Source organism: Electrona antarctica (assembly GCF_951216825.1).
Source record: "Electrona antarctica genome assembly, chromosome: 10".
Lineage (NCBI taxonomy): Eukaryota > Metazoa > Chordata > Actinopteri > Myctophiformes > Myctophidae > Electrona > Electrona antarctica.
This window is the reverse complement of record NC_136791.1, coordinates 9608317-9633850: the sequence shown is the minus strand read 5'-3', so window position 1 is coordinate 9633850 and position 25534 is coordinate 9608317. Positions and strand designations below refer to the sequence as shown.

The 25534-nt window shown below is 40.3% G+C and overlaps 2 protein-coding genes across 2 annotated transcripts; one reads left to right on the top strand and one right to left on the bottom strand.

The window, feature by feature from the left end:
* Positions 1-1490: 1490 nt before the first annotated feature.
* tial1 (TIA1 cytotoxic granule-associated RNA binding protein-like 1) lies at positions 1491-13460 on the top strand. The gene is made up of 12 exons (XM_079511611.1): positions 1491-1988; positions 2407-2503; positions 3210-3308; positions 4083-4137; positions 4236-4323; positions 5828-5903; positions 6188-6296; positions 9023-9118; positions 9615-9699; positions 10301-10424; positions 10516-10706; positions 10831-13460. The coding sequence occupies exons 1-12, from the start codon at positions 1960-1962 to the stop codon at positions 10952-10954; spliced, it is 1173 nt and encodes a 390-aa protein (XP_079367737.1). The 5' UTR covers positions 1491-1959; the 3' UTR covers positions 10955-13460.
* Positions 13461-14337: 877 nt separating this feature from the next.
* Positions 14338-25123, bottom strand: pkd2l1 (polycystic kidney disease 2-like 1; the record flags this gene model as incomplete). The annotated part of the gene is made up of 15 exons (XM_079512938.1): positions 14338-14454; positions 14950-15094; positions 15544-15677; positions 18126-18243; positions 18347-18465; positions 18620-18718; positions 18840-18960; positions 19066-19247; positions 19333-19503; positions 19598-19826; positions 20346-20570; positions 21800-22053; positions 22651-22778; positions 24163-24276; positions 24841-25123. 15 exons carry the CDS (start codon positions 25121-25123, stop codon positions 14338-14340), a joined length of 2439 nt encoding a protein of 812 aa, XP_079369064.1.
* Between the last annotated feature and the right edge of the window lie 411 nt (positions 25124-25534).

Below are 25534 nucleotides of genomic sequence, written 5' to 3'. Positions count from 1 at the left end.
TCGGTCTCGATCCTCCCCCCCACCCACCCACCCCCTCGGACTTGGTCTTTAATTGGACTCGCTTAGGTGGACTCGACTACAACACTATAACTGTGTAACACAAAATGTTATAAATAATACTGAGAATACTAATAAACCATCAAAGTACAATACATACACACAAGACACAAAAACATACACAACATTTCTAATATTTATCAAAAATAGTTAGAAAATCACAGAAATGGGTGCAAGAGTAGGGCCAAAACTGGTCCCGGACCCCCTGTGGAAGACCCCTGGTATTAGCTATTAGCTCATTTTTGTTTTCAGAGCCCAGCTACAAAAAACTTGTATGCTTCAATTATGATCTAATTTGACATTGTTCTGCAACACAGTCTACTTGCCAGAATGTGAACCCAGACATTTTGAGTCCAGAAACTGCCGAATGCTAACTTGCATATGTTGGGCAATTTTCATAATTAGCATAATAAGCTGAATTATTCCCATTAACATCCAATATAAGGCAACATTTTCAAAATGTCATTATGCTTTAAGTAGCATGTGAAGAGTCAAACTAGGGGTTTTCAATTATTCTGAATCAATTCCAAGCATAAGGTTTGCACAAAAAACACTCCTTGGGCTAAATCTGTAGCCTCGCGTTGCGATACTAATATACCACTGCGCTGGGGGCATATATGCAATAGGGGCGGGTTTAGTGTGGCTGCGCCAGGCTACTAAATCTGGCCATAGCCAGTTTTTAGCCGATTGAGTGAGATGAGTCCGGGGGTCCCGGGTGAAGAAAGACCCCAGCCAAAAGTCAGAAAAGATTATTCTGGCTACTTTAAAAGTGTAAGAAATCAACTTAGAATATTTTAAAACCTACAAAACAACACTAATATTATGAAAATCGGACTTTAATTGTCTGTTTCAATCAATCAATCAATCAATCAATAAACCAATCAATCAATCAATCAATCAATCAATCAAAATGGCCTACTATAAAGGGATGGGGGTCGGGAAAATTTGAACCCCAACAGTTTGGTCCCTATAAAAGCCAAAACAGCAAAAAATTTAGCAAAGAAATCCTACGGAAGTACACTTCGTACCACACTAAATGTACAGTTTCAAAATAACACGTGCAGCATTGTTTCTGCCTGCATGGGTATTTCACACAATAAACAGTTCACACATATCTTTGTGGCCTTCTACTAGCCTATAGCCTATGGTGCAGGTGTAGCCTAATAATATTTTTACACATGGGCGCGTTCGGATATAGCGCACTGAGCGCACTGTACAATGCAAACTAATAGGCGAGTGCGCTCCGGTGCGGTATTTCCGAACGCTCCCATAATATAATAATGTCCGAAAATAGCTGATCTGCAAACTCAAACCGCGACTTGTTGTGAGCGTGTACATTGGCTATTATCGTCGCGCGTCACCGTCACCGTCGTACGACGGAAGTACAAATCCGGCTACTGTAGCTGTAGGGCAGAGTATTCCACTCGGCTGTAACAGTACAGTACATAATATGTCCATAATCTCGCGTTAGCCAGCATAAACCTCCGTTTGTTAAACTCAGAGCCTTAGATATAGACAGAGTTACGACAACTCCGTTGACTTCATGGGGCCAGGCTCTTCTACGTAGACTTCCATTGAATGGGGACAACCGGAAGTTTACGGAATGCATTGGAGTCAATGAGCTCGCGCGAGTCCATGAACCACGTGACCGGGCTGTTTTCTGCCCCCTCAATGACTCGCAACTCTGTCTCTATGGCTCTGGTTAAACTACGATCTGGCAGCGGGCTACGCGAGATTACGATTACGTATGCCATTGCCCCACCGCCCCCGGTTAGCTAGCTATTGAGCTAGTTAGCTAGTTGGTTTATTTCCCCCCGAGCGGGTTTTTAACCCATGGTTTAACCTTTAGGTAAACTGCCTAGTGACTGAAGAGTGCTAGCGTTTCATTTAACAACACTGACCATGGACGACGACAGCCACCCGAAAACATTGTAAGTAAACCAAGCGGCCCAGTCTTGGCTAACGTTAGCTAACTGGTTAGCGGTTGGCCGCTAGCTAATGTTAGATAGTGGTCAGCGATAGCAGCGTATCGCTATAACGGTGGGCCGATTACTTTATAGAACCTTACAGGTTATAATGTACTAACTGTACTGTAACGTTGACATGTCGTGTTGGTCATATTCGGCCACGCGTGTCGCATGGTTAACGCTAACCGCTGTAACGTAGCCATTATGTTAAGCCATTTATTATTATTAGAAGAGTATCTGTCTTCTGCCATCATCTTTTGATTGTATTATATTATTGAATGGTGTATAATATATCAGAGAAGCTTGGTGGTGGACTGTGGAGAGTGACTGCTTTGTGTGTTTTGAATAGCCATAGATCAAATTACTGTCCAATATTCTCCAGGTATGTGGGCAATCTTTCCAGAGATGTAACGGAGATCTTGATTCTGCAACTGTTCACCCAGATAGGACCCTGTAAAAGTTGTAAAATGATCACTGAGGTAAGTAGCTAGTAGGATATGGCTGTTTTCTACAGTACACGGTGAAGTGTCCCATCACATCAAATACCTGTAGAATTTGTGTGTGTGTGTGTATATGTATATATATATATGTATGTATGTATATATATATATATATATATATTGTATATATATATATAGGGCCAGTGACATGGTGGTACATCACAGAGGGTCTGATCGATGAATTTCCACTACATAAGCAGAAATGGGTGTGGAATATAATATAGTTACAAGACTTCTAATGATTCTGTATTTCACACAGTAAAGACATAGTGATGACTACTCCCCTCCATCTGTTAGTGTTGTACCATAACTCCTTGATATAGCTACCGTTAATCATCAAAAACAAGTCTCGTTTAGATTTGGAAGGCCATGCTTTGTTCATTCTTTTGTTATATATGCACAGTGACATAATCAAAGGCAAAGCTATTAAAAAGCAAATTTAAAAGGCTTTAGGGAATGAAGATGAACTACCAAACATATGGCTAGCTGTCTTCATAGCAGATCTACAAGCTCACACATTTTAAGTAAAAAAAATGCCTGAAATAGCACCAGTTTGAAAGGAGAATTCTTTCTTTAACACTGATTGTACTGTGTTTGTTACTGAGGAAAGCCAGGAGGCTATCGCAAATAAAGTATCAAGAGGGTGAACTCTGGATTCTCTTTCCCCCTTTCTTTCATTTCGCAGCATACAAGCAATGACCCATATTGCTTTGTGGAGTTTTTTGAACACAGAGATGCTGCAGCAGCCCTCGCAGCAATGAATGGGAGGAAGATATTAGGAAAGGTAGGCTAAAATATTCAATACAAATAAAGTATTTTCTCTACAACTACTCCTTTCTTCTACTTATCTAGTAGCCTGGGCACCATTTCATTTAGGGTATATGATCCTGTCGGGAGCGGATGATATCGTTACGTCATGTTGTAGTATTGTTTTGTAGTCGACAGGCAGGAACAACAGGCGGCAACTTCCTTTTCCCTCAAACCGATTTTTCTCAATAAAAGCTACAGGCTACGAGAGCTTTTATTGAGAAAAATCGGTTTGAGGGAAAAGGAAGTTGCCGCCTGTTGTTCCTGCCTGTCGACTACAAATGGTAAATGGTGCATTTATATAGCGCCTTTATCCAAGGCGCTTTACATAGATTGTGCATTACATTCACACACACATTCATACACCGATTGCAGCGGAAGCCATGCAAGGTACCAACCAGCACATCGGGAGCAATTTGGGGTTCAGTGTCTTGCCCAAGGACACTTCGACATGTAGACAGGAGGAGCCGGGATTCGAACCGCCGACCCATGGATCATTGGACGACCTGCTCTACCTCCTGAGCCACAGCCGCCCACAAACAAGCCGCCGTACAAAACAATACTACAACATGACGTAACGATATCATCCGCTCCCGACAGGATCATACAGACTTTTGAAACAGAGACCAGGCTTTCCTCCGAGGTGGTGGAAAGCCTGGTGAGGCGAGGTTACTTATCTAGAGATTCTAGACATAGATTGTCCTCCTCCCCACCATATTTATGTACTGTGTGCAATCTCCTTTACCTTCAGGAGGTCAAAGTAAACTGGGCAACCACTCCAAGTAGCCAGAAGAAAGACACATCCAGTAAGTTGTTCCCCTGTGTATTCTCTTGTTTTCAGTTAAATCCACTCCCCACAGATTCGTAGATGTCTTTTGCGCTCGTTTCTATTTTGTTTTTTCAGATCACTTCCATGTGTTTGTGGGTGATTTGAGCCCTGAGATTTCCACAGAGGACGTCAAGGCTGCATTTGCACCTTTTGGGAAAATCTCGTAAGTTATTCTACATATAAAGGTTATTTGTTTCTTGTGTACAGTACAATTATTTATTTTAGTAGGGGGTTATGGTTTATTTCACAGTTGTGCTTTGGCAGTGGTTAAGACATTTGTTTATTTGCCTTTCCTGACTCTTCAGATTTTTACATGGTGTTTATTTGGTGTTCACAAATCAAAATAAGAATCTATGATGACTATGTTTATATGTACACTTTTGTAATCGGAATAACAGGTATGCGTCAGTATATATTACAGTGTTTTTGTGTAATTATTTAAAATTTGCATTAATGAGTGACTTTGTCTGATTTGATTGAAAAAAAAGTCCTCCAAGTTATGTAGAATAAGCAACACTCACTCAATTTCACAATATATTCTCTAACATGAGGCCCAGTCGGCCTTCATCAGATGAAGACAAAGAAAATACAGATATATAGATAACACAGGTGACTCAATCTGTAAGTTGATCATCTATGTTACCTGCATACTGATTGATTCAGTAGCATGCTGTCGTCGTCATAAAAAGTATCAGTTCTTTGCCTACTCTTCCATTCTGCTATATATGGTTATGGTAAGTAAGTTGCATTGAACGTCAACTCAAATATGAAGTTCTGTGTATGAACCTGAATAGCTTTCAACTTCTCTGTAGTTGTGGGTTTCAGTGAAGTAATAGCACTTTGGTTATTTTACAGAAATGCTCATAGGATTGGACAGGAGCTTGAAGGCTAACAGCAAGGAACTGTGCACTCTGGAGACTCAGATGTAGTTTTTTTTCTCCTCTATTTACTACTTTCCAAATGTATTCATTGTAGATACTATGTTATTAACATGACCTAGCATAGATTAACAACCTCCAATGCTCAATGTTCTCCTCTAAATCTTTGTTATAATTTGTCTAATTTTGATCTGCATAGTATTGTTTGTAGTGTAATGCTCCTCTCCTCTCCAAAAATTCTGAAAATGTCAATTTCTCAAAATTTGCAGCTCCCCAAACTCCATATTGGTGGTAAAGAATTGACCAGGAAAAATAAAGAAATCTGTTAACAGGCCATGTATGCCGTTTAATTCCTTTTTTTCTCTTTGATATTTTTTCATATATTTCTATTTGTAGGACGAGCACCAACAGCAGATTTTTAGGAATGCATGGTAATCCATATAAAGTTCCTTTTTTGTGAATTTAAAATCTGTAGCCTACTAGTGTGACTGTGAAGATTGAACAAGAAGTGGTGCTCTAGTGGTGAGGGACCCTTAAGACATCTGAAAACATGTAAACCAACAGTGTAGGCTGCATGTTTGTACTTGTTTGTACTACTTTTGTTTTTCAAGTGTTGCTTTGATGTTAGTCTTACCAGTCAGTGAAGTAACGGTGTAGATAGTTAAAGTACATTGAATATAGGTCAATGTAGAGGATTCACAGTTCAGTGTGTTTGCGTGGTTCCTTTTTATTAGATGGAAGCCTCCAATATAGAAAGTGTGCTGACATTAGTTTTACGTTTCCCTCCAGGGATGCCCGTGTTGTGAAGGACATGACGACAGGAAAATCAAAGGGGTATGGATTTGTGTCCTTCTACAACAAACTGGTAAGGCTCCAGTGCAAGAACACAAAATGAAGGTTATTTCTATTTTCTGTTATTTACTATCCTACTAGCAATACATTTGAAATAATTTTAAGAACAGATCCAATCATAGTTTAAAGTGAATTATTTTAATTTAAATTAAACTTTCTAAGATGACTTTTAAATCACTAGATTACATTAGATTATAAACATTAATAAATTGGATACTGAAATGTCATGGTATCTCAGCAAACGTTTTGAAGCAGTTGGTTCTGAAGGGGAATCTGACTTTATTTTTGGATCCACAGGATGCAGAGAATGCCATCGTTCACATGGGGGGACAGTGGCTGGGTGGACGCCAAATTAGGACGAACTGGGCTACACGCAAACCACCTGCCCCAAAGAGCATTCAAGACAGTAAGTTTTGACTGTAAAAATGCTTAATGCTACTGTGTGTGTGTGTGTGTGGGGGGGGGGGGGGACTTCGGTGTGAAAGATTAGCGACTTTAAGCAACGACGGATACGGCAGTCGGCTACGTCAACCGGAAATGGATCAGTGCTCGATACATAAACCTGCTTTGAAATTATAGCTGTCATACATTTACACCGATTGCTCCATCACCTCTCTTATGCTGCATGTGTAATGTGTTGACATGCTCTGAATGAAGAAATAACACTAATAGTAATACCATATGTCATATTAACCAATATGTTTATTAAAACGGTTTTAGAATAACACAGATTGCTCCAGCACCTTCCTCTTTCCACTGCTGATCATGTCCAGCGCATGTAAGAATTAAGCAATATCGGCAAGTTAGCTGACGCGCGACGGGGTGTTTTTAAAAATAATAATAATGTGTTTATGTTTGACACATGCTGCATGGACGCGTCACCATGGCAACCAATGTCGCCGTCCCCGGGGCTGTTTGCTTAACGATTTTGACAGCTACGGCGTGGGTGTCATAGCCGCCGTACTTAAAAACAGTCGTTGCTTAAAGTCCCCTATTCATTTTCAAGGGAAGGTTAGGTTACTACAAGCAGATTCCAACGTCACAGCAAAAAAGTCTCACTTTCGTGGGCACGGTGGCACAGTTGGTAGTGCTGTCGCCTCACAGCTAGAAGGTCCTGGGTTCGATTCCCGCTCGGGACGCTGTGGGTGCTGGCGGCGTGTTTCCTCCTCCGTGTCATCAGTGCCCATACCCAAGGCGGGGTTGGCGAAAGGGCCTTTCTGTGTGGAGATTGCATGTTCTCCCCGTGTCCCCTAGGGTAGGTACCCTCACAAAAAACATGCAGTAATCCTGGTCTCTAAACTGCCTCCCCCTGGCCAGCCGGGGTGCCTGATGGAGGGGAAAGGAACTGGTTGGAATAACGTGTTCCTTCCACGCGCTACGTCCAACCAGGGAAACTCCCCCCTGTCAGCTGTAAAGGAGCAACTTGGACACTCGGGCATGAAGGAACCATGAGTTCAAGTCCGTTGCTCTCCCCATGTCCCCCATATATGGGGACTAGGCTGGTGGAGGGTGTGTAGAGCCCAGGATCACATTAGATAATTGACAAAGTGAAAAATGGGTTACAAAATTGTGGGATAAAAAAAATATATATATAAAAAAAGTCTCACATTGAATAGTGGGCTCTGAATGGTCACCCACAACTCTGGGGTGAGGGAAATGTAATTAAAACTGAGGCGGTGCCAGACCAATCTCCCCCAGGGATATTTTTTCCCAATCCTGTGGCAGATTCGTCTGGTTTCCAGGCCATGTCTGTAGGTCTCGAGAACGTCCGACCAACTAACTTCAAACTCGGTGTGTGCGTCGCCGATGACCAGAGAGAGTGCCGTGCCGGGCGTCGACTCGGTCGGATGGCACCGCTGAACCGACTGATATGCCCAGATGGAGATCTGGTTGTTAGAGCTGCTGACATCTGGGCATGCCTGACAGAGTTCCATATTCTCCATATTTATGGGCATAAAAGGGACACAGACAGACAATGGGTGCTCTGACAATTCATTCAACTGGTATAACTGGGTGGAGCATGCATGATTTCCAACTTGCATCATTCCCAAGTAGGCCCACAGGATCCTTAATTCAGTCACTCATGCCGAGTGATGAACAATGAATTTCACAACTATATTATAAGAAGTATTCATACTCACAACTATATTATAAGAAGTATTCTTATTAGTAATGAGGACGCTTTTTAAACTTAATTTTAAAAATGAATTAAGAAAATTGGCATGTTGGCTGCTTCAAGACAGACAGTTTAAACTGGATTTGGTAACGATCATGAGATTGATGTTGAACTTTGGTTGAACCTTGGGGTTGTAGCTGTGCTCTGTGATAAAGAAACCACAAGCGGTGATTCTCCATCCAATCATAGTATTGCGAAACAGGTCTCAAAATCACCCTTTAAGCAGATAAACTCACATGAACAAATCAGATTCTGCCGGTAAAGTAATTCCCGCTACTGCACTTAAGTTTTGGGAAACTGAAATGGCTGCATTCAATTCATGTTATATTGTTCTCTAGCCTCACATCAATGGATGAGAGCAACAATGATGCCAGTAAGCAAAATATGAAGATTGTTTTTTCTTATATTGGTAGCATTATGATGAATGGTATTTTGAGACCTGGTCATTAATTTATACAGTGATAGTGAAAGGAATCACTACTTATGATGATTCCTTAACCCATTTAGGCCTGACATCGAAATTTAAAAAAATGTCTTCAAAATCCTGACAGTTTTCTGAAATACCTTATGTTTCTGTATCAGAGGTGCTCAATATTTCATGTCAAGGACCCCAAACATGATATGTAATTGGCCACCGACCCCCATCTGAAAATATGTTATTCCAGTTTTTAACTCAAAGATTTGAGTTAAAAACGTTCACTCTGAAAAAATATACATTCAAAGATTTTAGGCACATTTTCACGACTTCAAAAAATAGCTATGAGCTTGTAGATCTGCTATGTTTCAATAGCTAAAGTAGAACAGGTTGCTTAAACACACCAAAAGGGGTTCCCGCCCAAAATGGGTTAATCACAGAGCACAGAGGAAACGGATAAAGATGATCGACAACCGGGTAGCTACCAAAGTTCAACATGACTGTATGTATGAATGAAGAACAACCTCTGTGCTCTTTTCAGACGGCTCAAAGCAGCTGAGGTTTGATGACGTGGTGAGTCAGTCCAGCCCGCAGAACTGCACCGTGTATTGTGGAGGAATCCAGGCAGGATTGACGGGTACGGTTCGATTTTGTACAACTGTGTGATTTGAAATCTATTATTTTGTTATTTTTGCTCTAAACATACAAAGTGCTGGTAGATGACACCTTTAACCCTTTAAGACCCGGATATATTTCTACTTGCAAAAAAGAGATTTCAACCTTATTACTACTTTGTACTACAAGGACTTTGCAGAGGAAATTATGTTAAAAAAAAGTTTTATGCAAATTTATATATTTATTTTATATATAATTTATAATAACAATAATAAATTAATAATTTACATTTGGGGGATATCTTTCACAATAATAAATGTACATGTTCTAGACATTCTAATGATCACAAAAAATATTTATTACAGGCATTTTAACTTATGTTTTTCAGGGTTAAAGGTTAAAATGTTCAGAGCCAGAGATTTTGAAGTTGTGTGAATTTCTGCCTCTGTGGGGGTATTTATATGCAAATATGACCAATGGCATTGCAAGACTAAACATGTGTTTATGTAATCTTACAGAGCACCTAATGCGACAGACCTTCTCGCCTTTTGGTCAGATTATGGAGATCAGAGTTTTCCCAGAGAAAGGATATTCTTTCATCAGGTATTGTCGTCAGAGGTCAGGTGCATTACAGCATCTCGTCCCTAGATGTCACCACAAACGCATGACTCGATGATAGACCACTGTAATGTAACCACTTATAGTTCTGAGGCTTTCACTGACAAACACATCCACACTGATGCTCATTATCTGAGGCTTTCACTGACAAACACATCCACACTGATGCCCATTATCTGCACTCAATAAGCTGACAATAACATATAAAGTGTTTAATCCATTAAGACCTAAGAAAATGTCTACAGTTTTCTGAAAAACTTTCTGTATCAGTGGTGCTCAAACTATTTAATGTGAACTGAAGGAACCCCAAACAATCTGAAAATATGTTGTTCCAGGGACCTCCCAGAAGCAAAGATTTGAGTTAAAAGTGTTTAAAGATTTTTCAAAAATAGCAGATCTACAAGGTCGTAGCACGGCACTCGGTGCCGCGCTATGAGCTTGTAGATCAATCTGATATTTTTCAATAGCTAAAGTATAACATAATGCTTAAAACACCAAAAGGGGTTCCCGTCCTGAATGGGTTAATCACAGCTCTCCTGCATTGTCCGGTAGAAATGTTTTAGCTTTGGTTTCCCTTTTTTAAAAGGTTCTCCTCCCATGAAAGTGCTGCCCATGCCATCGTCTCGGTGAATACCACAGCCATTGAAGGGAACATGGTGAAGTGCTACTGGGGCAAGGAATCTCCCGATATGGCTAAAAGCCCACAACAGGTAGGAAGAATGTACATTCGTTTTGGGGGTATTTTAAATGTGGGTAATTAAAGTAATTGTGACCATTTTCTTGCTCTTTGTGTCATGACAGGTGGAGTATGGGCAATGGGGACAGTGGAACCAGGTCTATGGGAATCCCCAGCAGCAGCAGCAGCAGCAGCAGCAGCAACAACAGCAGCAGCCGCAGCAGCAGTATGGGCAATACATGACCAACGGGTGGCAACAAGTCCCATCATATGGCGTGTATGGCCAGTCATGGAACCAGCAAGGATTTGGCGTAGAGTGAGTTAACCACTTAAGTCATTTTTTTTCCATGGGGGGTAGACGGACGGACAGACTGACTACAGCTTTTTTTTTTTTACCTGGAGATTGATCATGTTTTCCTTTTTGTTTCTACCCTTTTTAGGCAATCCCAGTCACCAACCTGGGTGGGAGGTTTTGGGTCCGCAGCCTCTCAGCCTCAGGCCGCTCCAGGCTCTGTAATGTCAAACCTGGCTAACTTCAGCATGGCTGGCTACCAAACACAGTGAGCTAGCCTTCACTTCAGTCTCACAGTTACATTACGGGGGGAGGGGGGTCTGGGGCACAGCATGTTTACATCTGGGCAGGTGCTATGAGGAATACAGGGGCTACATTCACAAAGCCGTATACCAGATGTTCCCAGCTAACCAAAAGAACATGTCCACTTCACAAAGGTGTATATGTAAATAATGCTAAAAGTTTCAGTGAGGCTGTACTCACAAAGCTTTCTAAGGTGATGGGGTTTAAAGGGTGACATTTTGGGTAACATTTAAGAGTGGTTGTTCTTCTGTTTATTTAAAACACATACATACTGCTATGGCCCCAGAAGCCATAACAGGAACATTGTTTTAGTGGAGCTAAAAGCATGTTTACTAGAAACGACACTACACCCAACTAGACATTCACCTTCAAATATCCTTGTTTAATGGATGGTGGAAATATACACAGAGACATGTCTTTGTTTTTGCCTGAATTTTATATTCAATATATTTGTCACTCTTTTGGTCACAATATTGTCATTTGAGACACCAGAACATGTGACCACTGACCAGCCATTGTGGGTTGTATTCCTTGGGAAAACAAAAAAAAACCCTAATTGGAATGTGTTTTTGGTTTGTTTCACATGGCATGCAATGAAAAGTGTAATGGAAAGAGGTGGTGGCCTGGTGCGTACGATGGCCTCGTGAAGCAATGCTGTGACTAGTGTTATTGTACTGAGCCAAGATGACACCCCAACTCACCATAAACTGTCCCCAGCTTAGATAACAGTTCATAGCGTAGCGTTCTAGCTAGAAGTTCCGATTTCTGAGGTACTTTTAGAGGTAAGCGGCAGTAGAGTCGTAGTTTACCTCCAATATGTTGTATTTGTAGTGGACGGAGAGATCTTCTTAGACAGACATTTTTTGTGTACAAAGGACATTTCAACTATACATCCATAAAAGCAAAAAATATTAAAAATACTGCTTTTTCAGGATTTTGTATCAGAGTGATTGGCATGTTCTTAGCAAACCTTTTGAGGAATTTTAGTTTACAATGATGTAGCTTAGCTCAGTCTAATTTATAACCTTGAGTGTCTCATGGGAAATAACATACTATAGCACATGCTCACTGACTCATTGTACAAAGAAAATATTGTAAATAGCTGAGCCCTCAAACGTTTGAAAGGTAATTGATTATATGATGCTGTTTCTGCAACTGGTTTCCTAGAGTGTTCTTAAACAAAAGGTGTTCTTTGTTCTGACCTCCATTAAATTTCCCTCTATGCCTTTTAAAGCCTCTTTAAAAAATATCTCATTGGGTATAAATATATTTTGCAGATTTGTTTTATGAAGAAACAAATTGACTTAACATTTTAGGAAACCAGGCCCATATCATATTAAATGTTTGAAATGATTTGTCTTTTTAGTCGCCCATTTTGCATTGTTTCAAGGTCATTTTGTATCGATGGTTGAAATATTCATTAATATATAATCTGCTCTTAAGTTCTGAATACCTCTGTCATTCAGTGCAAAATCTGCAAATGCATTCAGAATGATCTGTACGGCTTTTTAAAGATATATTCCATTATATCTCGGTTGAACCATTTAAAAAAGCACTACTAAATGGTCATTTTGATTTTGTGTGCCATGATGTACAGCCTAGTAGAGTATTTGTTAGCTTCACTTTATTTTTGGTGTTGTATTAGCCAACATACTTAGTTTAAGGGGGTAAGGGGCACTTGTAAAAAAACACAACAGGGTCATGTGGACTACATCCGTGGTTCTCAACCTGTGGGCCGGGCGTGAGAGTGTTGCATGTGAGCCCCCGTATAAAAATGACATGTTTCTTTATTATATTATTTGCTTTTTTTACTTGAAACTTTTAGTTTTCATGTGATACCAAAACATAAGAACTTAAAAGTATAGCCTACTATGTTTGTTTCATTGATCCAAGATGGAACACAATCGTTTGATTGGCCATAACATGTTCTTTTTATTGGGTAGGCAGTGAAAGCGTTTCAAGATTTTCAAGTGAGCCCTGATCCACAAGAGGTTGAGAACCATTGGACTACACGTATAAATATAAACACCTAGCTACCTTCATGAGCGTTTTTGAAGTGAGTCTGTACATATGTAGGTAGACGGGATGTATTTAAAATTTCCGTCGTTAAACTTCAGCAATATAATTTATGAAGAAGCCTTAATTGCTATGTTGGTAGACTGCAACATTTGTTTTACTTACTGAGGCCCCGTTAGAAGGCTACATTCATTTTCACTGAGTAATATCTATTTTTAAGTTTGTGCCATTACAGTGAGTATCAGGAAGTGATGTTTGGTTTTGAATTGCACGCTTATGAGTTACGATGACATGTAATATATATTTTTCTTTTGCGTAAAAATATTGAATGTAATGGCAAGCTGATTTTATGACGGTAACACATGAACTGAAAAACTGACAAGTTGCATTCAGTGATTGATGAATTCCATTACTGATTTGAATGGAGAATTAAATTAATAAAAACGTGAAACTCTTCAACCTGCTTGTTAAATACGTTTTATTATTATCTGATACATTGTGCTGTCTGCCTTGCACATCAATAACACAAAGCATACATTTAGCTGTAGTGTATTCTCAGTAGGTACAGTGGTTCTACACCTATTACATGATGCATGTAATTGCTGCTGAAGTGATATATTCAACTGTATACAAAATAAACGGAACATCACTGTCTATATTTTTCAACAACAAGAAAAACGCAACCCCCTTGATTTAAACATTTAAGTAAACCATCAAGGAGGGGAATACCTTTTTTTTTATATTAACAAGTGTACTACAGAAATAGCGTTTGTACCATACTCCAAAAGCTGCTTGTCAACATTCAACGATTCAACAGACAAAGCAACATTCAACCTGTATACTGACAATCATTTAGTCACGTGAGGTTCAGCAAGTACTTGTCTAGTACAGGAATATATTGCACATATTTAACATAATCCTAAACCTAAATCGCAACAACCTAATAATCCCAACAAAAGGATATTGAAAATGAATTATAGGTTTGATCTACAACTGTCACTGCTATTTAAAAATGCAGATTTCAGGTGACACCTTTGAGCTCAATTTGACTAGCTAACACATCTTTCCCAGTATGCAATGAATCCATTTAGTATTCTGGGTTACTTTAAGTTGCTGAATGTGGAGTGGGCAGGTTTAAATCATGTATATGTATCATTTCAATAGATCCATGGTCTACTGGTCCTCAGTAATAATGTTTGTACACCATCATTTGACTGTTGGATTTATTTTAGATGATGGTGTACTTTTGAATATATATATTCTTTCAGAGCAAACGTTTTTAACTCAAATCTTTGCAGAGTCAACCCCAGGTTGGGAAACACTGATTTAGAATAGATCACATATGACTCCGGTAATCTCCAGCTAGAGCTGCAGGTCTCCGTGACAGCAGCTCGGCTCTCAGGCCTCTGTCCATGTGTGCTGAGACCACTCCGTCCGGCGTGGTCTTATCATTCTGGATTGGGCACAAGTGGAATTATGAGATTTTGCTACGGTAAGCATGACATAAAAATGGTTTATCAGCATGTTGAAATAGCAAACACAAACCCTATACTTTGGTGTCTTCAACTAACATAAGAATGGAAGTGATTAGTTAAGTTCCGTTTATGTTGAACTACTGACATGATATATATGTTGACCTTTTCATATTTAAATGATCAGTTTTGTGTTCGAATTTGTCCTAAATACCATAGTTCTATACTCTCATAGTGTTTGTTCAGTAATAGGTGTCCCCCCCCCCCCCCCCTCTCTTTAGTAAACAGAAAATAAATTTTTAGGAGCGAGAACTTATACAAGCTACAGGATGACGTGCAGTGTGAAACTAATACAATTGTTGAAATAAAATTGTTAGCTGATAAAATTGGTTCTCACTCTTACAAATGTTCAATGATAACTATCAGAATATGCAAAACAAGTTAAACAACAAACAAAATAGTTTTATATCCCTTACAAGGCTTACAGCACATACATCATTATTGGACATTGTTTCTTTGGCTTTTGTTCTCTCGTGTAGTTCCAGCTTCACCATAATCAACTCAATCCTGGACATGATGGCTGTTACAGAACCTTCCAGTTGGAGAACCTGCCTGGCCAACCTTACATGGAATGAAAAGTAGGTTACATTGGCCAATAATACAAAGTAAACAGAATCATATTTTTGATTTGATTGTGGATTGCAGCTCTAACATTTTAATTTATTTTTAATGTACTGGTACTGATGGAACTGTTAATTTTATTTTATGTTTTAATTATGAAAAGAAAAGGAAGAACAGCAAGGCTGTCTTTCTAATGTCGTCGACTTAGATGGTTCAAATGGAGTTTGAAGTTCAATGGGTTTAAATAATAGGGGGGCGTGTCTGATCAAATTAATCAAATATCTAAATATTGAATCAAGCATAAAAACTGTCTGGGGGCCACACAAAAGCCTGAATATACGTTCTAAATAAACATATCCCTTTTAACCCATCGTCCATGTTTTATTTATGACCTTCTGTCTTTACCCCCAATTTAAAATGGATGAGTTAAATGTGAGCACTCAGCCCACCTTTGAAACTCCTCCTTCTCTGTGAAGGATTGAGTGGGCATGTTCTTCTGCTCATTGATGGCGACAGTATCTTGGTCCATCAGGTCTTTACCATAGTCTATTCCAAGTTTGTTGAGCTCAGCACTGAGATCATCCTGAAGAGAGGTAAATGAAACACTTGTGAAAAACATTACTAGTCTAAAGCAGTGGTTCTCAACCTTTTCTGGATTAGGGCCCAATCTCTAATGTGTTCACGGCCCACTAATGTTATTAGGCTAGCTAGCTAGCTAGAGTCTAGACTATTATGAATTGAATACCCAGGACCTGAATGGAAACAAGACCGCAAATACTTTGTGTTTGACTGTACCCTGTACTGATTACGAATACCAAACGACTCGCCCCTTTACCAACTCGCCCCAGGCGTACAGCCGGCGGAACTGCGTGGCCTGGTATTCCTAAAGTAACCTAAGGGAATTATGCGGTTAAACCTAAGCGTAACCTCAGTAAAACTATGCCTAAACCTAACAATATACCTAAACTTAACCCCAGTAAAACTATGCCTAACCCTATACTTATTTCTAACCTTCTTCTCAGTAAAACAAAATAAAGAATACAAGAACCGGCGGACTGAGCGGTCGGCGTGAAGTCGGCGGAAAAATCGAGGGACGAGATGGTTTAGGGGCGACCGTACAGTACCTGATACCCTGATGAATGACATTTCTGCCAATAAAGTATTCAATTAAATCAATCAATCAAGGCCACAGATGGACCCCATTTGATATAATTCTTTAAGTGTTCATTTAACTCAGAGTGTAGCCGTAGCCTCGACGACCTTGCAGGCATATGCAAAGGCTAACGCATGTAATTTAGAATAGATAGCATAATATGTAGACATAGCATATATAGTGTATAGTTTCATTGTACGGATATTCTACTGTTAGACGGAGTTTTAGGTTCTTAGATTACTTAAAGGACCACTTCACCACTTTTCAACCTATCTTCATATACTAGGCCCTCACTAATAATCATGAAAAAATGGCGCAATATTTTTCTACTCGGTCTGTGTCTCATAGGAGGGCTGTGGGCAGTTCAGAAACCGTCTTCCAGTGACATCATCGATGGGGAATACAAGCTAATAGAAACTGCAGGCTTTCTAGTCCTGAAAAGTTGCAATGCGAAAATGGAAGCCATTGTTCTCACGATAATGAAAATCTAAATATTTTTGTACATAAATCTTGTTTAAAAAAAAAATTTGCCTAATGATGATGTCACTGGAAGACGGTTTCTAAACTGCCCACAGCACTCCTATGAGACACAGACTGAGTAGAAAAAAATCGTGCCATTTTATCATGATTATTAGTGAGGACCTATTATATGAAGATAGGTTGAAAAGTGGTGAAGTGGTCCTTTAATATGATCCTTGATGACTATTTATATAGTATTTGATGTATTGCCATGTGTTGTTCTTGCTTACTGTAAATCGCTCTAGATTTAGAGCGTCTACTAAATGCCTAAATTGTAATTGTAAATTGCATTTGGTTCCATTTTGTACACTTTCTTGAGTTGACCCTAATGAGAACCTGGGGTTTAGTCTGAGTTGACCCTACAATGAGAACCTGGGGTTTAGTCTTGAGTTGACCCTAATGAGAACCTGGGGTTTAGTCTGAGTTGACCCTACAATGAGAACCTGGGGTTTAGTCTGAGTTGACCCTACAATGAGAACCTGGGGTTTAGTCTGAGTTGACCCTACAATGAGAACCTGGGGTTTAGTCTGAGTTGACCCTACAATGAGAACCTGGGGTTTAGTCTGAGTTGACCCTACAATGAGAACCTGGGGTTTAGTCTGAGTTGACCCTACAATGAGAACCTGGGGTTTAGTCTGAGTTGACCCTACAATGAGAACCTGGGGTTTAGTCTGAGTTGACCCTACAATGAGAACCTGGGGTTTAGTCTGAGTTGACCCTACAATGAGAACCTGGGGTTTAGTCCTCTTGAGTTGACCCTACAATGAGAACCTGGGGTTTAGTCCTCTTGAGTTGACCCTACAATGAGAACCTGGGGTTTAGTCTGAGTTGACCCTACAATGAGAACCTGGGGTTTAGTCTGAGTTGACCCTACAATGAGAACCTGGGGTTTAGTCTGAGTTGACCCTACAATGAGAACCTGGGGTTTAGTCTGAGTTGACCCTACAATGAGAACCTGGGGTTTAGTCTGAGTTGACCCTACAATGAGAACCTGGGGTTTAGTCTGAGTTGACCCTACAATGAGAACCTGGGGTTTAGTCTGAGTTGACCCTAATGAGAACCTGGGGTTTAGTTGACCCTACAATGAGAACCTGGGGTTTAGTCTGAGTTGACCCTACAATGAGAACCTGGGGTTTAGTCTGAGTTGACCCTAATGAGAACCTGGGGTTTAGTCTGAGTTGACCCTAATGAGAACCTGGGGTTTAGTCTGAGTTGACCCTACAATGAGAACCTGGGGTTTAGTCTGAGTTGACCCTACAATGAGAACCTGGGGTTTAGTCTGAGTTGACCCTACAATGAGAACCTGGGGTTTAGTCTGAGTTGACCCTACAATGAGAACCTGGGGTTTAGTCCACAAACCCTCTTCTCTTCCAGTTCCCGTTTCATCCTCTCTTGCTCCTCGCGGTCCAGAACTTGGTTTCCGTCGCGGTCAAATCGGGCGAATGCTGCGGAGATTTCGTGATCAGCATGTCCCATTCTAAGACGACATCAGATGGGTGAAGGTTCAGTTCAAATGCAGTTTAAACGTCTGGGTTAACCTGCACGTTTATGTGTTTTTGTTTTGCTTTTTAATGACTCACTCTTTCAGAGTTTCTCTGAAGTCCTGAAATTCAATTTCTCCAGACCCAGACAGGGCTTTTTGAACATCTGATATCTTCTCCTTTTTAAGTTTCAGCTTCATGAATGTCCTTGAGTAGCTCTTAATACAAAAATGTGTTTTATTGCTTTATTATTTGTAGTTTAATTTGTAGTATCCTTATAGTGTCCTGATACTGGCAAACAAACACACTAAATACTGTATCAATCATGATTGTATATAGTTAGTAGATAAGATAGATGTAACTCTACTTTACCTGTTTGATTATGTCTGTAATCTGCAGCTCATCTTTCTGTAATGAGAGCTCCTCCTTAACCTCAGAGTACGTGTCATTTATGATGGCTAGAAACATGTTCTAGGGGACGAGGGGAGGTTAAAGAAAGAAAAAAGAAAAAAACTTTGAGTAATTATACATTTTAAAAGAATCCAATCTTCGATTGTAAAATTGATTATTCTTTGTGTATCGAATAACTCACCAGCAGTACAAAAAAGACAAAGAATACGTAGGTGACAAAGTACATTGGACCAAGAACTCTGTTGGCACGCTCAATGGCATCATAATCAAAGTCTCCTAGAATAATCCTGAACTGTGTGAAGCTACAGGAAGAAAGGAACAGAGCATAAGAACTCAACTTCAACTCTTATTATCATAGCTAATGCTCGAGTTTACAGTTTACAGCTCATCCTATTTGTTTGGCTTACATGCACTTGACAAAGGTACTGAAGGATTCGACTTCTGTTCCAAAGAGGAGATAGCCAAGTTGAGCATAGGCGAAGAATACTATGAAGAACATGATGGCAAATCCCACTATGTCTTTAGCACATCTACCCAAGGTCGAGGACAGTTGTGTCATGGTCTTATTGAAACTGATGTACTTGAAGACCTGCAGTATAGCAAGAAGGACAGTCAAACAGTGGCACACCATATGGTCTAGAATAGTGACTGTAGACGGTGGTATAGTGTTTTACCTTTATCCAAGCAAAGAACAAGTTCACTGCATTCATGTTGTTGTACTGCATTTGCCAGAAAGCCAGAAATTCAAAGTCTGCATAGATATTAGGTTGTTCCAGCAGTTTGCCAAGTAACTTGTCCACTTTTATGGTGCGGAAAATGTTGAAAACGATCGCTACAATGGCAAGCTGGAAAACAGAATAGTGTTTTTTGAATCACTGTTCAAACCAAGGAGCTCGGCTTATGCAAAATGTGTATGTGGATAATTATTCATTATCTCACCATTATGACAACAATGTCCAGTATGTTCCAGATGCTGTTGAAGTAGGAGAACTTGTGTATTCGTAACTCAAGAATCTCCTCTACAACATAGTAGAGGATGAAGACACAGAATACCATCTCACAGGCTAGGATGAAATAATCCCAGTAGGTGATGTAGCGAATGAGTCTGACTGTTCGTATCTGGTAGGAAGGGATAGCTCCTCCAGTCGCTGGGAATTCAACCAGCAACCTTTCAGGGGAAACAACAACAACATGGAATGTCTATAAGCTTTTGGATGAAAAGCTATTGTAGGAAAAGGGTGCTTGCAAATTGTGTTCACTACCAAGTGTGGCAAGTGGTGGAAAGTAACTAAGTACATTTACTACATTTACTTTAAGTACTGTACTTAAGTAAAATTGTGAGGTATTTGTACTTGAGTATTTTCAATTTCCAATACTTTTACTTCTACTCCACTACATCTCAGAGGCAAATGTAATTTTACTTTTAAACTTTAGTTATTAGTTACTATGTAGATTTTGATTATTAGGCTAATACATTTCGGCCATTTGAAAATAGCCAACCTACAATCTCATAATCTCACCGACCTACACCGACCTACAATCTTGTAGATCTGCTATTTTCAAAAGATGTTGGTACTTTAAGTACATTTTGATACCAATATATTTGTACTTTCAATCAAGTACATTTTGAATACCGGACTTTTACTTTGAGTATTGATACTTTTTCCACCACTGTCACTACTAGTACCTGATGACACAAAACATATTGATGTTGGCATTGTAGGTGGAGAAGTCGATGAAGACCGCTCTGGTTCCACGGTCCAGCCACAGGTTGCTCTTCAGGTCCGTCAGCGTGGCGGTGCTCTCCTCCTTAGTTGTGGTCAGGTCCTGATAGAACCCTGCCCCACTGTATGTGGTCAACAAGCCCCAGTGAGCAGAACCTTTCACCTCTTTCTCTGTGTGGTACGTCCAGCTGGGGAAGGATAAGGTCTTGTAAGAATAATGTGAACATACTGTGCAAAATACAAAGCATAATAATAATAATAATAATAATGTGAACATACTGTGCTAAAGCAGTAGTTCCAAAACTTTTTTATGTCAAGGACCCCCAAATTGACACTAATTAGCCCGCGGACCCCCCATGAGAGAAGATTTTTACAGCTCTAACAGAGTTTCTCAACTCGTTTAATTTAAAGTTAATTTCTGACATGCATTAGTCTACGGACCCCCATTTTATGGCATTTCTATCTCTGGGACCCCAATTTATATTGTAAAATCAATATTAATTTAACTCTGAGTGTGTACAAATGGTGTACAAATAGACCCGTTAGGGTCCATTTGTACACTCTCAGAGTTACAGACCCATAAGGGCCCATTTGGTTCCAAACTATCATTTAGCTGGGGCCCCCTTGGAACTCCCTCAAGGACCCCTGGGGGTCCCCGGACCCCACTTTGGGAACCACTGTGCTAAAGCTCAAGTAAAAACTAAAAGAAACAACGACAGCAAAACAAGAGGAACCTAGACGCGTGCATAGCATGAGCTCATTACCAGCTGACCTCAGTGTCCCTGATCTTAGTCCACCAAATTGCACAATATGTCAGATATTTGAGTTAGAGATGTAGTATTTGAAGTCTCATGGACTTGTGCTGTGATCTGAGGATGTTACAGTGGATTGAGTCATTGCGGACAGAGTGACACGCTAGTGTACACTGTGTACAGCAGGGATGCCCAAAAAGTAGATTGTGATCTAGGCTGTGCAGGTAGACCACATGCCCTAAATATATATAATATATATATAATTCAAATATATGAAAAAAACTTTTTTGGTGACTTGATTAACATAAAAAAGAATCAATTATTTCCCCATTTTTCCTCTATTTCCCTTTCCAAGTGCGTTTGTCTTCTATGTAATGCCAGCACTGCTATCCCAAAGCCCCCTCAGGTACATTGTTAAACTAGTTTCAGCAATGGAATCATAATTTTTTGGTGGGTAGATCTCGTTGAGCTGGTCATTTTGAAAGTAGCTCTCAAGTCAAAAAAGTGTGGGCACCTCTGGTGTACAGTATACTGTATGTATACTGCATACAGTACATGCACACAGATAGACTCTCATTACAATAGTCTCAACTGCTTCACAGCTCGACAGCAGTCTGGTGGTGAGCTTATAGAAACCAATCAAAAGACCAAAATGTGTAGCTTACGCAGTGCCATTGATGAGACCAAAGTTGTCATCGTTCTCTTTCTTCTCGTTGTAGACATCAAAACATCCCGTGATTTCATCCTGGAAGTCGCTGTGGACCTTACAGGAGTTGTTCTTGATCTTGATCTGCCTCATGCGCGGGACGCCCAGCAGCATGTTCTCATAGTAGATGAAGGACTTGTCTCCACTATCCATAGACTGGTTGTTGTACCACCTAGTCCAGTAGAGGCCATCCAACAACGGGCCCTGGGAATACTGTTCAGATTCAGAAACAAATGAGGATGAGGACAGAGGTAGGAATACAATTATGAATCAATCATGATCTATACAGCAGTGGTTCCCAAACCTTTTCATGTCAAGGACCCCCAAATTGACACTCATTAGCCTGCAGACCCCCACATTTGGAAATATATGCTAAGGACTCCCATAAGAGAAGATTTTTGTTTACAGCTCTAGCAGTGGATTTTCAACCATTTTCATTTCAAGGACCCCCAGTTTGATATGCAACAGGCTACGGACCCACATTTAATGACATTTCTATTTATGAGACCCCAATTTATATTGTAAAATCAATGTTAATTTCACTCCGAGTGTGTACAAATGGTTCCATTTGTACACTCTCAGAGTTACAGACCCATAAGGATCCATTTGATTCCAAACTATCATTTAGCTGGGGACCCCCTGGAACTCCCTCAAGGACCCCTAGGGGTCCCCGGACCCCACTTTGGGAACCACTGCTATACAGTACATATCTTGCAAACTCAATATTATATATTTATATTTCATATTGCATTCTGTGTTTATTTGTTCACAGAGCTTGATTCTTCATTGGAGAATATAGAGACTACTCACAGTCCAGAAGTCGGCCATGGTGCTAATGGACTGAAATTTAACCCCACCTTCACCGGCTGTATTCACAAACAGGTCTGTCATGGCTTTAGTGTAATAGTAGGTGCTTGAGCTTGTCATGCCATATGTCACTGAAAGACAACATGATGACATTGTTATGGTTAACCACCGGTTCATGTCAGCCTTTGCTCAGGTTCAGCTTGAAACGTTAATTGCTGCATTCAGCTGAAGATAAGGCGACTCCGAATCAGACACGCACCGCCTCATTCACGATTCGTCCTTTGGTTGTGCTCATGTCACAGCAGTCAAATACACCCAGATCAGAGGCGGTGATTTGTTTGAAGAGAGAGCACATTGGCTGACGCAAATGTTCTCATCAAACAATGTAAATCCCGACCCAGTCAAAGGAACAATGGCTCGGCCCAATGCTCTTATCAGTGAAAGGCAAGAGAGCAGCGCGATCTGTTCCTTTCACTCATAATGTTTAACAGGACAATGCCATTTAAACGGGATGGGGAGAGAATTTATAGTGGCCTCCAGGCAGGGAGACACAGCTGACGATAAATCAACATTTCAAACAGGCTCATGTACTGTAACATCCTATTTAAACAAAACATAATATCACTTTAACAAAACAAGGACTTTTCAGAATGTAATGTTATGTAAACTGAGAATGATACGTTACCGTGTATACAAATTGTATACACGGTAATAGCATTTGGTTGGTTTTCAAAACAAAGTGTCACTGTTGTGCACCCTAACACACCCATTCATATTAATTGTATATATGATTATTTCAGGTGTTACTGTACTGTACTGTACTGTACTGTACTGTACTGTACTGTACTGTACTGTACTGTACTGTACTGTACTGTACTGTACTGGGACCCCCTGGGGACCCCCACACGGTAACTCTGTCATTTCTCAACAGTTTCGCGCAGTGCGGCTCGCCGGAACCGGGCCGGCACCCTGGGCGCGTTCCTGCGGGTCTGGAAGTTCCGGGAACCCCCCACACGGAGTTGCACCACTTACTTCACACGGGTGTGATTTTTCTTTCTACACCAAAATAGCCTATCTACAAGCTATATATGCTTCAATTTCCCTCGAATGTTCGCCTATAATGACATGCCCAGAATAGGGTGTTGCTAAAAACCAACAAATCTGGTACTAAATTAAAACAAATGACAATAATTATTAGGAATTTGCAGTGCAGAAACACCAGCTTTGGGCCTACTTTAAAATCCTCAATGGGTGGTCACATCTTTTGAACATAACTAAACTTTATGAAAAAAACACACATTGTTCATTTCGATACACCTGCTAGCTAACATTGCTTTGTATAATGTTTTATATACCACACACACACACACACACACACACACACACACACACACACACACACACACACACACACACACACACACACACACACACACACACACACACACACACACACACACACACACACACACACAGTTAGTCAGGCATTGACAGAGTAACCAATGTTATACTTACAGAGACATATATCCACAAGGAATAGCAGATAAACTAGTAGCTCTCTTAGCGTGGTCCTGACGAACAGCTCCCTGTTGTCAGAGGTGTTCTCAGTCAATGTTGTGCTCCATAATCCTACACAATATAGACGAAATACAAGGTATGGTAAATATTTGATCATTTTAGTCTTTATGCTCCCCCAGGTATGAATAAAGTGTATGCCTGTATAATACAACACTTCCTCTGTACCCCCATTTATGATAAAACATTGACCATCTTTACTTTGTGTGAACCTGCTGATCTAAAAAGTAACGTGTTAAACCAAATTCAATTGCTTGATTAGCACAACTGTAACTGAAAAGAAGCATACTACACATTTGCACATTATTTGATAATGATATAAAAACTGGACTTAATACTGAAATGTTATGGTCACAGTTTCAAATAAATATGCTCAGGAGGAACTAATTGGAACTCTTTCAGCCCATTTCCATTTGTCAATAAATACATGTGTACTGTACCTGTACGTATAACCATTTCACATTAAAACATGACAAACTGTTGGTAAACCATGCAAAATATAACCGACATGCCAAGATAGGATTTTGTTTTTGAACAATTATGACACACAATAGGTAACAAATGAACAGGATAACTTGACTTAAGTTGTACATGATTGTAAAGAAAAAAAGTTCCTACCTTTGATAAAAGAACAGCAACCTGCTCGTTTCTTTAACAGGCTTCCGTCCAGGGACGCTGGCTCCTCGGGAAAAGGGCTGCAGGGACTGTCCAGTTTGGACATGCTGTCCATGGAGCCCGGGAACAGGGGCTGTGGGTTGTAGATGGTGCTGACGGCCCGAGGTATGGGTGATGGAGAGCCACAGAAGCCTTGGTTCACCCAGGCTCCATTACTCACACTGTTCAGCTCACACTCTACCTGGCCGGTGAAGTGGCTCTCAGCTCGGTTGTTCAAGCACTTCATGTTGTTGGGAGTCAACTGGACGTCTCCCTCTCTCTGTGTGTGTGTGTGTGTGTGACTGTGTGGGAACTGAGACGATGTCGTCCAAAGTAAAGAGGACCAAATGAAGCTGGAGCGTTTTCAACACTTGCTGGTGGTAAGACGACATGAAGAAACAATGACATAGGCATGATAAGCATCACAGGGGGAGGAGTCACCAGTCTGCTGCTGCTCATTTGGATGTTGTAAAGACCAATGAAAGTATAGCGTTGGTCTTACAACATGCAAATGAGCAGTCCACAGTATGTCAGCCTATAAGTAAGGCTGACATACGCATGTTGGTCGTATGCGCACATATACGTGTTGTATTATACTATACATTATAAGCATCTGTGCACTGTGTGTGTGTAATTATATACTGTAGTAAGTTATAGA